Raw genomic sequence first — 16,525 nt, 5'->3', positions numbered from 1 at the left:
CAGCAAGCAGGAGGAGCAGCTCTAAGGCAGAGGGCAGGAGCAGCACATGGCAGTAGGCGGAGGAACAGCTGAACTGCCCGGAAATTGATAGTCTGCTGGGTGGCTGTCGCACAGGGAACTTAGGGGAGCGGGGAGCTGATAGGGGGGCTGCCAGTCAACCCTGGTTCCAAGCCCCCCCACCTGGCTGCAACGGGCTGCTCTTTCTGCAAGCAGTGGACAAAGCAGGCGGCTGCCAAACAAGATTAAAAGGGGGCATTGCGCAACTTTAAACAAGCATGTTCCTAATTGATCAGCAACGTAAGAACGAAACAACATTAACCGGAAGGACTTTAAGTGAGGAGTTACTGTATTTATCTTACAGTAAATATTTCTTCTTTGATTTTATATCACTAGAAATTGTTACATGAAAACCAGATCTTAGCTCCTTATGGTCTTGTCTAAACTGTATTCACCTAAAATCCCAATACTCTTTATGTGATCTCTTAATCATTTTCACATCAGCCAACTGTGATGTCAAACCACAAACAAGGGATGATATTTTTAAATGAGAAGTGAAACAGAGAAACAGGTAAAATCTTAAAAACTAAAATCTCGTTTCCATGTAAATATCCAGAGTAATAAGAAGAGGAAGAGAAATGCAAAAAAACCCCAACCCCCCCGCCACCCATTATGTACGCAGAACTGTCTTTGAAGTGAATATTTTTCTGATTTTTCATGAAGCAACAGTGAGTTTTTAAACTTTGTTACCTAAAACAAAATATTTTCCAGCATAAACAGCAAGAGCATTCACTTAATCTAAATGCCGACATTATACATCTGTATTAACCACTGTCCCCTCTCAGAAGAGAGAGGAACTTGACAGCATGTCTCTCTTAGAACTATTTGCTGGCTTCAGATATTCTGCAATTTCAGCAAGTGTTTCAACTTTTATAATGGTTTCTGGATAGTTACATGACTGAAGGACCATTACTATCTAAACAAACAGAGACAGTCTTCATGTCAATGAAATGTAGAAAAATGTCCTCAAACATTCAGAGAGCCATTGACACCTCTGGTTAATTTGCACTGGCCATGCATTAATTACACCTAAAGACAGAAACAGTAAATATTACACTAAGGCCTTGTCTGCACTACACAATTAAGTCAACCTATGTTAGGTTGACCTACAGCTACCACACTGATTACAGTAGAACCTCAGAATTATGGACACCTCAGGAATGGAGGTTCGTAACTCTGAACAAAGCACAGTTCGGGCTCTAGATCCAGCAGCTGACACTCCAGGCCAGGCTCCAGCAGCAGCTGAGCTCTCTTCACAGCACCAGCAGCTTCCTTGCAGGCTGTTTCTTTCCCTGTGTTGGACCGAGTTTGCAAGCTTGTTCCCCTCCCAGCCGCGGGAGGGAGGGTGAAAACAGTATGTCCCCCCCTTGGCCAGGGGTGGGAGGGTGAAAACAGTGCATCCCCCTCCCCCATGCTGACCCCAGCGCTGCTCCTGCTCTGCTGGCTCTGGTTCTCTTGGGCTGGCAGCCCTTACCTCCTAGTTGTAAGTGGCTGCCGCATGCGTGGCGGAGGGGAGAGGCAGGCCAGATCTGCCTACCTTTAAGATGCAATACAGGCACATAACAGTATTTGCTCTTTTGGAGGGGCGCAGGGGTCTCTACTGCTGCCTTATTGGTTACTTTCAGTTTCACATGGTGTGTGGTTGACCAATCAGTCCATAACTCTGGTAGTCTTATCTCTGAGTTTCTACTGTACTGCAGTTTTTTGTGTCCACACTACCCTCCTTCTGTCGGTGGTGCACATCCTCACCAGAAGCACCGCATCAACTTAAGAGGGGTAGGAGGGTGGGGCTGAGAGCCTGGGCTCTCAGCTCTCGCAGAACTTCCAGTTGGGAGCCCAGCTGCCCATGGGCTCCAGCTGGGAGATCTGCAGGGAACCGAGAGCCCAGGCTCTCAGCACCTGGCAGCCGGGCTCCCAGCTGGGAGCTCTGTGCTGAGCTGAGAATCCAGCCTGACAGGCAATGTAAGTAACGCAGTATACAGACACTGCGTCGCCCTAACTACAGCGACCAAAGCGCTACACCTCTTGTGGAAGTGAAATTATTAGGTCAGTGTAGTGGGGGACTTAAATCAGCAGGAGAAATGCTATAATGTAGACACTTACAGAGTTAGGTCGATGTAAGCTGCCTTATGTCTACCCTACTCTGTAGTGTAGACCTGGCCTAAGGAACATTAGCTTTAAGTACTTCCAAGAGAAGACTGGATTAAAAAGCTGTTTTCTTTAATAAACTGTAAAGCTCTTGAAAACTGACCTTCTCTGAGATTTACTACAGAAGGAGAGGGCAGTCCCTATCAAAACATACATAAGCACATTCCCCATCAGATTGTTAATTAATATCCTCTACTAGCAAAACTGAATTATCACTTCGGTGTGTCCTAAGCATTACAGACTACCAGTAAAATATTCATTAATGTAAACTGCATTAGTTAGCCAATATAATACACTTTCAATGAGGTTCTGCATGCTGAATAACATTACGTATTAGCAAAGCAGCATTCAAAGAGAAAATGTGTACACAGTAAACAAACTAAAATGTTAAAAAATAAACATTCAGCTTACTTGAAAATCTTTCTAGTTTATTTCCTCAAAGGAATTTATAATACACAGAAGTCTTTGGCTTATACAAAGCATATTTACATTCTTGTAAATCAATTCTGATATTATAATGCGAAAGGAATATCAGAAAGATACACTAGAAAAGTATCAGGGGGTAGCCGTGTTAGTCTGTAAGCACAAAAACAACAAGGAGTCCGGTGGCACCTTAAAGACTAACAGACTTATTTGGGCATAAGCTTTCGTGGGTAAAAAACCACTGCTTCAGCTGGATGGAGTGAAAATGGAGTGAAATTTTCACTCCATGCATCTGAAGAAGTGGTTTTTTACCCACGAAAGCTTTTTCCAAATAAATCTGTTAGTCTTTAAGGTGCCACCGGAACCCTTACACTAGAAGAGATGATGATAAAAATACTTTTTTAGGGATGGATAAATAAGTTCAGAGAAAAAAAGAACTAGACTAAACCCAAGCCCATATTTCGTAGAGAACTTAAATACTTAGTTTTGAAAATTTTCAGGTACCTAGGTCCCTCTTCCCAAATCCAAATTACCTACTGATTTTCCTGGAACACATTGTGGAGTCTCAGTAGTGCTAACAATCTCTGCTGGGCTAGCTGCTGTTTTCAACACATGACTTCAGAGTTTCCTTGGGCTTTGAAGGTAAGCATTGATCTCAATACCTCTGGAGTACATCCACAGAATATGCAAGATTTTAATAGCATAGCTCTCTAGAACCCAGTTAAGCTGGACCGGAGACCTTGCTTCAATTCATCACAGTATTTATGGGGTCAGAAGGCCTGTAGTGGGCTAGGATGACAAAAAGAAGGATATGTAAAAGGAAATCTCAGATGGTTTGAATAAATAGGAGCAAGAGGTGAAAGCTTCAGGTAAGGTGCCTTAGTTTCCACTCCACTCCCAATACCCTGAAGCATGTAGTCAGTTATTTTTAAGCTTGATTCTTTATAGATAACAGTTAACTCTGTCTCCCAGTATTATTGGCCAACTTTTTTGCCACATATCTAACTTTTGTACTTTGCAATGTTCTTGTAGCCATGTTGCTTCCAGGTTATGAGAGAGACAAGGTAGGTGAAGTAATATCTTTTATTGGACCAACTTTCTGCTGGTGGAAGGTACAAGCTTTCAAGATACACAGAGCTCTTCCTCAGATCTGGGAAAGGAAGCAGAGTGTCTGAGCTAAATACAAGATGGGACAGATTGTCCAGCAGAAGAGGTAATGCATGTTGGAAGTAGTCACGTGAAATGAAGTGGGCAACTGGGAGTTAGATTGTTATGTACAAAGTGTTTTGAAGTAGGCAATTAAGAGTAGCAGGCAGTGTGGTGTGTGACAAATTGCTGTAATGAGACATAAAACCAGTGTCCCTGTTCAGTCCCTGGTGTCTAGTGGAGTTATACATTTAAGCTCCCACGCTCACCTTTAGAAGATGTTAAGCAGATTTCCTTGGAGGACAAGTATTGAAAGATCAGTTATGCAGTGTCTGCCCACAGGTGATATGGTGTTTTTCTCTTTTATCATTTTTTCTGTGTGAGTTCATTCAAGAGCACAGTAATTGTCTGGTTTCACCCACATAGTTGCTGTTGGAGGATTTAGTGCACTGGATGAGTATACCACACGTTGTATTCATGTAGGACCCATGAATCTTGAAAGATGGGGAGAGAGAAGGGGGGATTGATCGTCATAGCAGTGGGTACTGGCAGGGTCTAGTGCTGCTTTGAGTTCATGGGTCCTAGTCTGTGTGGAGCTTGCTTCTGATGATGAGCTGGGAAAGACTGGGGGGGTTGTCTGATGGCCAGAAGACTAAGTTCAACAATTATTTTTTTCAGGATGTGGTGCCCATCAAATATGGATTGTAACTGTTTGGCGATCCCCACATGACGATCCCCACGAGGAGAGGTCTGAGGGAACTGGGGTTATTTAGTCTGCAGAAGAGAAGAGTGAGGGGGGATTTGATGGCAGCCTTCAACTACCTGAAGGGGGGGTTCAAAAGAGGATGGAGCTAGGCTGTTCTCAGTGGTGGCAGATGACAGAACAAGAAGCAATGGTCTCAAGTTGCAGTGGAGAAGGTCTAGGTTGGATATTAGGAAACACTATTTCACTAGGAGGGTGGTGAAGCACTGGAATGGATTACCTAGGGAGATGGTAGAATCTCCATCCTTAGAGGTTTTTAAAGCCCAGCTTGACAAAGCCCTGCCTGGGATGATTTAGTTGGTGTTGGTCCTGCTTTGAGCAGGGGATTGGACTAGATGACCTCCTGAGGTCTCTTCCAACCCTAATATTCTATGATTCTATATGGGTTGCAGTGTGGTGTGGAAGGTGGCAGCTAGGGGTCTGAGTTTTTCTTCTCTATTGAAGCAGGTTCTCCTGGGGTATTTGGTAGCCTTTTCCATGATGCGATCTACTTCTCTGGTGGAGTTTCCTTCTTTAGAGAAGAAAGTTTTTAAGTGTGTTTAGATGTGTGTTCTGATTCTGAATTTTATCTTTGGAGCAAATGTGGTGGTATCAGAGTGCCTGGCTCCTTTCATTATTATTTACACCTATACAAAATGAGTGTGAAATGACTGTAAAATGTTACCAAATCAAAATGACAGTCTCTGACACCCACTCTGCACAGGTGTAAATAGTGACACAACATTCAGGACACAGGAGAATGGGGAGTAATGACTACAATGGTTACCATTACAATGGTCACTAGTTTAATTTACAAAATGTGCCTCTCTCAAATTCGAAGTGCATTTGCAAGCCACTTTCTAGAAAATATTTATCTAAGAAATTACAAGTTGGATCCGGGAATCAAATTAGATTCCACCTCCCAACCCCTACTAGGACTTTACTAAACAATCAGCACTGAAAACATCCAGAGAAGGATCATCTTAGAGTCAAATGAAATTCACCAACTATGATATTCAAGGTAATCATATGGCCTTCAGCTTTACAAAGGAATTCAAGTTTCAGCAGAACAGGGATCTTATGTGTAACAAAATATAAAAGTGATTTTGACACATTTGAACTTTCAAGTAACCAAAATAAAAATTATACAGAGTAGGTCCTGACAGACAGAAATTGTGGGATTGTAAAGTGATACAATTATTCAAATGATGGTTTTCAGACCCAACTTACTTCTTTATATCCAAAAATGATACGCCCATCATTGAGAAGTGTAGCCTGAAAAGTGAAACTGCCTAGGTTGTAATTATCCTGCAGATGTACATGATCCCATTGGACAACAAGTGCTGTGCCTGCGAGCCCCAGAGAGGGGAAGAAAAACATGAGAAAAATATTCATTAACATTAGTGTAAGCATTTACTGAAGTTATATTAAATAAAAACAATACTTTGTCCCTATATATCATATTTCAGCCAAAGACCTCAAAGCACCAAAGATCTCATAAACATTACTTGAGCACCAAACTCTCTTGTAACATGTTTATTACAGTGTTATAATTAATTATATCAATTATATAGATACATTTGAGTCAAGACAGATTAAGGAACTTGCCTAAAGTCATGGAGTGAGTCAGTGTCAATAATCAAGAACAGAACCCAGTATTCCTACTCCAAGTTTGCTGCTTTAACCACAAGACCAGTGTCCTTCATTTATCCTATAACTCAATGGCTATCAAGGTTGAAAAGTTAATGGAATTGCTGGTATTGAAAAAGTGATTATTTAAGGTATTCAGTTTCCTCCATTACAATGCAGCAATATAAACAACATTATTTTTTCTCTACAATATTAGGTTTCACTGTGTTTCTGAAAGCTGAAAAATACTAGGGGTTGGCAATAAATATTAACTACGCAGTCTAAATTAAAGCCACTAAAAAGCCATAGATGGGGGTAAATGTTGAGTTAGGTGTGCAGAGATTTAGTTGCAAAAGGCCTATTAATATCCATGGGAGCTGTCTGGCTGGACCCCCATGCACCACACTAAAAATGTACCCTCAAGTGACTCAGATGCCCTGCAAACATGTTTTACAGATGGTGAGAGGTTCAGGGAGCTAGGCTGAAAGGAATTTATCACCAAAACAGCGTTAACTGAAAATGTCTTTTTCATATTTAGGACTATATCCTTCCCCCCGTGCACATCTCCCTTTAACACTAATGGGAGTTATGTGCTTTGGTTCAGAAAACCTCTATTTCATTTCTTGCTGTAGTGTCACAAGGATGCTTCAAGGTGGGTCAATGTACCTCGAGCTCAACACATCTTTGATGAATCCTGCAAACTCCTCAGCCACAGATCTTCCGCACAATAGTTTATATGCCTGTTTTTTGCCAATATGTTTTAGGAAACTATGAACATGCAAATCTATCACATCATTTGCAAGTGTATATTTCATGGCCTTACTGCATAAATCAATGCTGTATGCAATGTATTCTTCACAGACAGCAATAAGCGTGCAAGCTCATTTTTAAATACTAAGTAGATTATTTTAAATTTCAATTTTAAAAGGACTTTTCCCATTTCAGGGTTCATTTTCACCTGCATAATGTTACAAACAAAAATCCATCAATGGGCCGGACTCTGCTCCCCATATCCATATGGATCTCAGCCCTCCCGTGCAAAAGTGGGAGTCAGCAGCCTCTGTGGCACTGGTTCTTTTTTCCCCGGGGAGCTGTCTGCTGGGCTGGGTTCCATGAGAGGTAACAACATGGGTAGGTCACTAAGCTCTACCCATATTGATACAGAATTATTTCCAAAGTAACTAATGTGCTTCAAGGAGAAACAGCAGAGGGAGAATGACAAAGGCAAAAACAGAATTAAGTGGCTGATGATGTAACTTGTTCTATTTCTTTTCATCTACAGTAACCAGCCAAATCCTTGGTCCTAAAGCACATACAGCACAGTAGAAGTTCATGGCTATGGAAATATTAGCTACTTCCAAGGGTGGACACATACTCTGAGGCAATTGCCCAACCCCTTCACTTTAAGGGAAATGTAAGGGCGTCTGCCCCACCCAGGCATCAAGGAATTATGTTAGGGAGGTATGGAGCATAAGAAGTTCCTCCTCAAGGACATTCAGATCCCTTTCAGTTAGCCAGGTATCCCTCAGTTTATGGCACACCTGTACTTGACAGCTCCATTATATCTGCAGGAATTTGCATTTGTCATTCACGTATATGACATATAACATACACACACACATATATAGATACAAATACGTAGTGCTACATCAACAGTCCAGGTTCAACAATAGCTCCTAACTGGTTGTATACCTGGATTAACAATTCATGATAATGGAAATTCTCCATATAGCCTTTTTCTTTCTCAGCAAACATCACTAAAAAGATGACTCCACTGTCCATCAGTTGAATTAAGAAGAAATAAAATAGCTGACCAAACACACTGCTATGTTAGGACCACAGCTGGCAGAACAATTCATGTCAAATAATTTATTGCATGAATGCCACCACTTTTCTCTTTGTACATCGTCTCCAAAGGGAGCATGGTTTTGTCAAATGTATTTATTCGAATGTTTTTGGCAAATAAATTCTTCAAAAAATTACTGGACTGTGATTGACATATTTCATGGCTGATTTCTGATTGGATGAGCATAACTTTCAAGATAAGTTTTTTGGTGATAAGTTCTCATGATTACAAACATGAAATGTTGTCAGAAACATTCCATAAAACGTGCTTAGAATTCACTCTCCTCCCCATAAATTCATTTGTTAGAAGATTCATGGAAAGCAAATACAAAAGGAATGTTTTGTAGAGTGGGCACTTCCAGGACCAGCCAGTCTCCCATCTCAGGAATAGGGATATCCCTATTAATGTAAACATAAATATAAATATAAAGCAGTCTTTCTAATTTTAGGCTCTTGCTGTTGAAAATATTGGCTGTAAATGCCTAATTTTAAGCAGACATGTTTTAAAATTGTACCCTAACATTTTAAATATGAAATATAGAATCAGTATCTTGTGTGGCATCACTAGATTTGCCACTAGAGATCAGAGTTAAGGCACTAGATGTCATTTCATCGCAGAGGATCAAGCTTTCAAAATGCTGATTTTTAACAGACAACATGACTACAGTCCTCACAGTTAATGCTTTAGAAATGTATCCCAAAGAGTAGCCCTCAGTATAACATTTCACTTTGCTTTTTAGCTTTTCAGATTTTCCTGTGAAGGACTGCTATACTCCTATACTGGGAAACACTGCACATTTAATCAGTGATGGGTTTATTAACCTCGTACATGCCCTGCCTCTGTGTATGCTTAATATTACATCTCACAAGGCTATTTTCTTTAGAGCTACTGGGTGGACAGGACTTACTACACAAATGAATCAAGAGGGCTATGTACCTTGGCAGGAGATAGATTTTCCTCTTTAAAATGATAAAGTATATTCCAAGTCTAGAAGTGGTGTTACATGTTCTAGCATTTGTGGGATTTTTTAAAACCATTTAATACAATCTATTCATGAATGTCTAACCATGTTTTAGAATCCATTTTACGAATATTTAACCACATTCTTTAGATGACCTATCAGCCACATACAATATTTTGAGTAGTCTTCATCTTTTTTTTTTAAAGCTATTTAGGAAAATATAAATAGCCAAGGGATAGACAAATTCATTTTTGTAGGACTATCACATACCATTATCAAAGTATCTCACTGTTGAATTTCTTGACACACTGGGGTCAAAATTTGCCATCAAGGGTGCAATGTATTGCGTAGCTGTTAGCATTCGATGCACAACTTCTCCAGTATATATGAAACCTACAATAAAGAAGAAAAAAAATCAGTAATTTCTAAAAAGATTTAATAAATGTCTGATTTAACTAGATATTGCCAGAGTTTTAAAGATAAATTAATCTCATCGCCAACTTCTAACAGTAAATTAAATAACAGAATAAAAGGCACAAAAAGTTTCATGAGAGCAATCAGAAGGAGCTCTGAACAAAGGAGGAAGCATTTCAAGGAGTAGATTTTCATAGTGGTAGAAAAACAGATCGAAACTCATTGTACAGGGAAGGATATTTTCTGTTCTGGGGCGAAACTCAGAAGGGCTGCGTAAAGCAGGCATTATCAAAATGCAGCCAATTACCATCTTTGCTACTTTCCTCATGTGTTGATCCCCTCCCCCCTTCATTAGTCTGCCTGTTTTGTCTTTTCAGCTGTCAGCTCTTCAGGGATGAGACCACACCTTCTTTTTGTAAGACACACAGTAAGGCTTTGTCTACACTGCACTTTTGTCATTAAAAACTTTTGTTGCTCGGGGGTGATGAACAGCACCGGTGTACACAGTGCTTCGTCGTCAGGAGACATTCTCCCGTCAACAAAACTACCGCCCCTTGTTGGGGGTGGTTTTATTTTGTCGCCGGGAGAGCTCTCTCCTAGTGATAAAGAGTGGCTACACTGCGCACTTTACAACAGTCAACTGTTGAGAATAGGCCTCTTCCACCTTAACTGAACTGGCTCATTAGCACTGTCCCCGCACTTGGTAGGGCAATGCCCATCTTTTCATGTACTATAATATATATTCTGCTTTCTGTTTTTTTCATTCCATGCATCTGATGAAGTGGGTTTTAGCCCACAAAAGCTTATGCCCAAATACATTTGTTAGTCTCGAAGGTGCCAAAAGGACTCCTCGTTGTTTTTGCTGATACAGACTAACACGGCTACCACTCTGAAATCTTTCTAAACTGTTATCTTTTTGCTTGTCAATTCCCAAGCTTTGGCCCTGCTTGTCAAAATTGGTTCTGTAAGCTGGCTGGAGCCAGGAGTAGATACTTCACAGCTAATAGTTTGGACATTGTCTCTTAAGGACCCTTAGAGTTTACTGAGGGGCGGTTTATCTTGAGCCATTGTTTCCTTCCTGCTTGCTTTTCCTTTCTGCCTCCTATGATGCTAAACCAATATATCCAAACAGTAAACATCCCAATAACCAGGCCAACATTAGAACGGTTGAAAAATTTTCTAACAAGATCGTTTTCCATCAGAAAATGCTGTTTTGCAGGAACATGTCACCTTTGATGAAAGTTTTGATGGGAAGAGTGGTGTAGCAGCAATGGTGACAGTGAATGTGTTCCTTCCTGTCTCAGGCACATGGATTTCCATTCCCCCTCCTCACCCTCCCATCTCCAGTCTGGGGGGTGGGGTGGGGCTTTCTTCCCCCTCTGTGTTATCTGGATGCAACACAGGAAGAAGGAACAGCATAGAGGGACAGAGATACCTGAGATAGGTGGTGGCACCTGTATGTTCCCAAATCAGGATATTTCCCTTCACAGGAAATCCAAGGTTTGACATTTCAGAACAACAACAAAAAATCTGGAACCCTCTCATTTTCCTAAGGGACAGAAAATCTGTTTTCCAGTCAACTCTAGTCAACATGAAGTATTCATAAATTATTATAGCACAACTCCACTTCTGTCACAGGAAAGTCAGACACAGCGAGATTAGATGAGTTATCCAAGGTCACACAGTAATTCTGTGGCAGAGCAAGGAATTTAACTCATATCTCCTGAGTCCCAGTCCATACCATAGCCACCTCTTCCATCTCATGTTGTTAAACAGGCTATCTTCACTAACAATTTTTTCCTGACCCCTTTTAACCAAATGCTTGCACAGTATAACTGAGTTTGTCAGATATACAGTTTTACATGTTGCACTGTGCAGTGACTAGAGAGGGTATTTAAAAAAAACAACCTGCCTGGCTAGTAGCAGTTATCACCAAATATCATGAGGCAATCCCTTGCTGAAATGTTAGAAAACTGCATTAATTCAAAAATTATGCTGGACAAAACATCAGAAAATATACTCTAGGAAACATCCTACATTCCCATGGGCTGGATTAGAGGATTCATTTGCCTTTGTTTTCTTTTAAAACACAGTTTGCAGTTTCATAGTTTCAAATGATGGTAATATTCTAAAACCTGGATGTCTACTATTCAGCTCCTAAATCTATATTTAGGTCCCTACCTGCAGGTGACCTGGTTTTCACAGGTTCACAGAGACAGACAAAACAAACCCAAACATCTTTTACAACGTTCACTTTTGTGAACTGGTAGAAAATAATTAATTCTCACTGCTTTATAAAAAACTGTAATTTCTTCTTTCCTCACCTTTTCTTCATGTGCTTTTTTGGTCACTTAAAATCTAAACTTTTCAGATGTTCTGTTGCAAATGGATTTTCAATAAGACTTGTATTCTACCATATGTCTTCTTAGGTTAAGCAGAAATCCTACCAGACAACAGTCACTAAAATGCATTTTTATTAGTTCACAGGTCTTGATGTTTGTTTCTCAAGAGAGTTACATTTAAGAAGCATTCTCCCTCTGGCTTATTCAGACATTTTAAATATCTCTGGTTTCATTCAGCACTTGAGTGCTGATGGTCCCTGAGGTAACACGTACATGCCTTTTGTCATATTCTTGTCTGGATCTATATACCTACAACCACACCCCTAATATTCTGAAGATGATATATACAATCTTGAAAGTCACATTCATGTATCAGGATTACCTTTTAACACCTTGCACCTCAAATTCATTCCTGGTGTAACTCCAGTGTCCCCATATGCTTGCACACCCTCTCATCCCAATTCACATTTGTAAACATTACCATCACAACTAATACTCAGGCCAGGTACAAAATACAAGGCAAAAATTTAATTGTTGGAATATTTAAGTAAATAAATAAATTAATCCAGGTAGTTAGTAGCCATAATGCATATTTCTACTTGTTTGCCAGTGATACATTTTTCCTATAGATAACAGTGGAAAGGGGGAGGGAAGGGTGATGATAACTGGAAACCAGGAAGGTTCCGAACAAAGGTCATTCTAATGAGAACTCCTGTCATGCTTCAGAACAATTTGGAAAGAAACACAAAGTCAGTTCAAAGCATCCCAGAGATTCAAAGGCAACGACTGTTGATATTTTATCATTGCCATTAATACTTCAAGTATGTAGCACATATAAATTTAACTTATCCCTGAAGGGGCTTTCACAGAAAGTTGGCAAGCAGTGGCTTATACTGTCTGTAAGCCAGTTTTCTGATAGTCAAGGAAGAATTTTCCAGACCTACAATTTCCTGAACCACTTAATCCTCCTTTTGTGGGAAGAGTTTGGAGGGCTCTTTTGCAAACCTATCCAAAAGGACTAAAGCTAGAAACAAGACACTAGCTGCCTCTAAAACGTTCGGATGAAATTTATCAAACTCTGTTGTTCAGGATTTTATAAGTTATAACAAACAGCTCTATGTAAAACAAGAACAAGTGTAAACAAAACCTAAAGTAAGTACAGGTGAATAGTATAGAAGTAAAAAGGATAAATCTCATGTGGTATGTGCGTGTACATGTACATACAAACATACGTATACAAACTGATGGAAAAGTACACATTGTGGGCCAGCTTTTTAGAGTTGACCTGGGCCAATTTCCAAAATTTCAATTCCATTTACAGAAGACAAAACCAAACTGTTTTGGTCACACAAATGAGGGCCATTCTTGTCATTTCTCTGTTCCACTGCTTGCTCTAGATTCACACTTGAACGGTTTCAGTGGAGTTACTTGGGATTTTCATCAGTTGATTCAAAGGCAGAATTAGGCCCAGTATTGGTTCTCAAACATCAGTGGCAGTTTGCCTTCATAAGGATTGCAGAATTTGGCTTTTTCCTCTTTTATTCACTTTCAGTAGGCATGCCTAGACACCAGTCACCCAACACAAGCTTCCTGCATTATTCACCAAATTCAAGGAAATTGTAGGGTATCGGCTTTAGGTAGTGTGAATAACTAAGCCATTTAATAAATAATTAAATAACAATACCTAGCTCTTTTACAGCACTTTTCATCAGTAGATTCCAAAGGTCATTACAAAGGAGGTCAGGATCACTGTCCCCATTTTACAGATGGGGATGGGGAGGTGAACACACTTGCCCCAGGTCAACCAGTAGGCCAGTAGCTGAGCCGGAAAAAAACCCACATTTCCTGAGTCCCAGCTCAGTGCTTAGTCACTAGGCTACACAGATTTCCCACTTTTCTGCACCCTTTGTTTCATTGAAGATATGCCAAAACATGAGCTACACAGGTAAGTAAAAAGAATGAAACACTCTGTCTTGGAAATAATCTCCTTTCTAAGGCCGATTCAGCAAAGTACTTAAACATGTACCTAGTTTTATGCATGTGAGTTCATGCATGGACTTCAGTGGGACTACTCACATGTTCAGGGTTACATTTGGCACATGCTTAAGTACACTGCGGAATTAGAAACAAAAGAAGAAGCTGAGATTGTGATTTCCAGGATACTGTAGTGGGTTGGCTCGAACAATTGGTGGTATCTAAAAAGCAGTTACAAATCCGACTGAGTAAAGAGTTCAGCTGAAGTATTATTGCAAAAAAGAGTCTGAAGGAGTCCATTCAGAGTGCACATACTTCAGACGCTCAGATATTATGGTCCAGGTTTTCTTTGAAGCTATTGCATGATGTGGATTTACAAGGGTTTTGTCTGTGTACATATAGTTTGTAATGTTTTATGGCATTTATTTGAATGACTGGCATTTACAGGAACTTGTTTGTTTGCAAGCTTATGGTAGGTGCTCAACGAAGATATTTTATTTGAAGATACTTAGAATGCCAGCGGGAAAAGGTGTAATCTGACAACTGAGATGGCATATTTAATACACGACAATAATGTACTTGGCAATTCTTGCCATCTAAGTCTCTTAAGTCACTCCCACTGCATTCACTGTTTAGTTTAGTTACCCTTGAGTGAAAACACAAACCCCTTAAATGGAAAAATTTGCTTGGCTGTACAAAGCTATCAACAAGAACATCGTATGAAAAATTCTTTCCACTTCATGACACTTGCACTTTCAACAATAAAAGTTTTCATGGCTCCAGGTGACAGGAACATAGATAATGAATGCGGAATATCATTTTGAAATATCCTGTCATTGCTTTTATAGAAGGGCTTTACCTTTGTGGGTTCACCAAAACCATCCCTTATTAAAAATAAATATATAAAACAGTGTCCTCTTCTATTCCAATTACCAAGCAGTTCATTTGACAGGACTGGGAATGTAATAATCTATTCACAAATATAGGCAGAGAAGCATTTTTCTGACATTTGTCTGAAGGACTCTATAACAAAGGGTAATTGTCTTTCTCTTGATCTTGTAGCTCTGAAAATGACAAGAGCTGAATTGGAGCATTAGATGAAATGCATATAGCATACCCCAGAATAAAATATACAGCATGTCAGGTGCCTCCACATGGTGATACTTGGCTCTGCACCTACTGCACATGTGTATTCATGTTTCAGTGCTATACAAGAGTTGGTTTTGTGACCTACAAAGCCCTAACTGGATTGGGTCTGGTTACATTAGAGACCATTCTCCCCTTGTGCAATACTGCAGCACCTGAAATCAGATGATGAATGATGGGGCTGTAAAAAGGAAGTTGTCACTGAAGAGACTTGAGCTCTAGAATTCACTCTGGCTGCTAGCCTGAGTGTGCCTGAAATCATTGACTTCCAATGCACATACCAAGGTTCATCTCTTTCCCAAGAGGACAGGTTAATGGCCAGTGGATTAAAGAGGAGGTATTAGGCTTGGGAAGGATAGTTAATATGACTATTGGGCTAATTGGAAATGTATTTATTTTAAAAATATATTGGTACATGCACCTTGAGCTCGAAGCACATTTTAAAAGAAAATCTAAACAGACAGCATCACTTTACACATGCAAAAATCAGATTGACTTGTAAAGAAAATGCCCATTTGTTATCATCAGTGTTGAGCAAAAAAAAAAGGGCAGTGCATGGAACCCCATCCAATGGGAACTGCGGGGGCAGACCCCATATGTTCAAAGCCCTGCTAAGACAAAGAGCTCTGGTTAGCAAGCTGGAAAAGTAATCATCTGCCAGCAGTGACAGTAGAGTGAAAGGTCTGGCATGAAAGAGACTTCCACTGGGCAGAGGCTGAGTTGCTAGTCAGTTCACTGCAGGTTTATTAGTTATGTTCTAGCAGCACACAAATTAGAAGGAAAATGGCGTAAGAATTTCCAAAAAAATTGGAAATGGAGAAAAATCTGACCCTGTACCCCAATGGCCTGAGACACACCAGCTATGAAGCCCTGATGTCATCTGTGTGATTTTATATTAAAAAATTAGCAGCCATGGTAGCAGAGATGTAATAGCAGATATTCATTCCCACTGTACCATCTTGCTGTGTGCTGTTGAAATGATCGTTTTCATATCTCCCTTTTATTTTCCTTATTTAATCAGTGGGAGAGTACACAGCCTCTACTGATCATTTTCATCCAAATCCATGCTAAAACCGCTGCATGGGGCGGAGAGGGGAAACTGTAAAGGAGATAGCTGAAGCTCCCGAATTCTCAGACTATTTCTGCCCTGGTCCCGGCATAGTTTATAGAGCTATCTTGGGTTGCTATAAACTATGCCAGCTGGTAGCAGTCTGCATGGCTCCAACATGATCCCCGTGCTGGGTCTCTGAGGGGGGGTGGTTTTATGCCCTCTTTAATATCCCAGATTCTGGGGCCACCAGTTTGTCCCTGGCACGAGTCAGAGCCAGCATCAGGTTGCACTAACTTGGGCTGGCTGATAACAGCCCATAAGGTCAGGAGCATTCTGGCCATCACCCACCCTTGGTCTAATTGTACTCTAGGTGCTGTTGGAGGGCTGGCATAGAACTGGCAATGCTGACTGTACCTGTTCTAGGGATTCCCCCATGGTGGAGAACATGCCCAGTTGGGGCCTGATCAAAAATCCACTGAAATCAACTGAAAGACTCACCCTGACTTCCATGGGCTTCGGATCAGGTCCCTTTGCACACAGAGTAGGGTTGCCAGCTTACTAATAATACAAAACCGAACCCCCAGTCCTGCCCCTTCTCTGAGGCCCCACCCAATGCTCGTTCCATCCCCCCTTCCTCCATCACTCA

At 40.6% G+C, this 16,525-nt stretch overlaps 1 protein-coding gene across 1 annotated transcript in view; it reads right to left on the bottom strand.

The window, feature by feature from the left end:
* Window positions 1–16,525, bottom strand: part of PLXDC2 (plexin domain containing 2) — a 393,218-nt gene that overhangs the window by 90,486 nt on the left and 286,207 nt on the right. Inside the window, exons 5-6 of the mRNA XM_037890821.2 lie at window positions 9,223–9,345; window positions 5,747–5,865 (exon numbers count right to left, since the gene is read on the bottom strand). Of these exons, the coding sequence (XP_037746749.1) occupies window positions 5,747–5,865; window positions 9,223–9,345 (242 nt within the window). The remainder of the gene's footprint in view (window positions 1–5,746; window positions 5,866–9,222; window positions 9,346–16,525) is intronic.

This window comes from Chelonia mydas, chromosome 2 (assembly GCF_015237465.2).
Source record: "Chelonia mydas isolate rCheMyd1 chromosome 2, rCheMyd1.pri.v2, whole genome shotgun sequence".
NCBI lineage: Eukaryota > Metazoa > Chordata > Testudines > Cheloniidae > Chelonia > Chelonia mydas.
The sequence above is the reverse complement of the archived record's forward strand: the minus strand, read 5'-3'. Positions and strand labels throughout refer to the sequence as shown.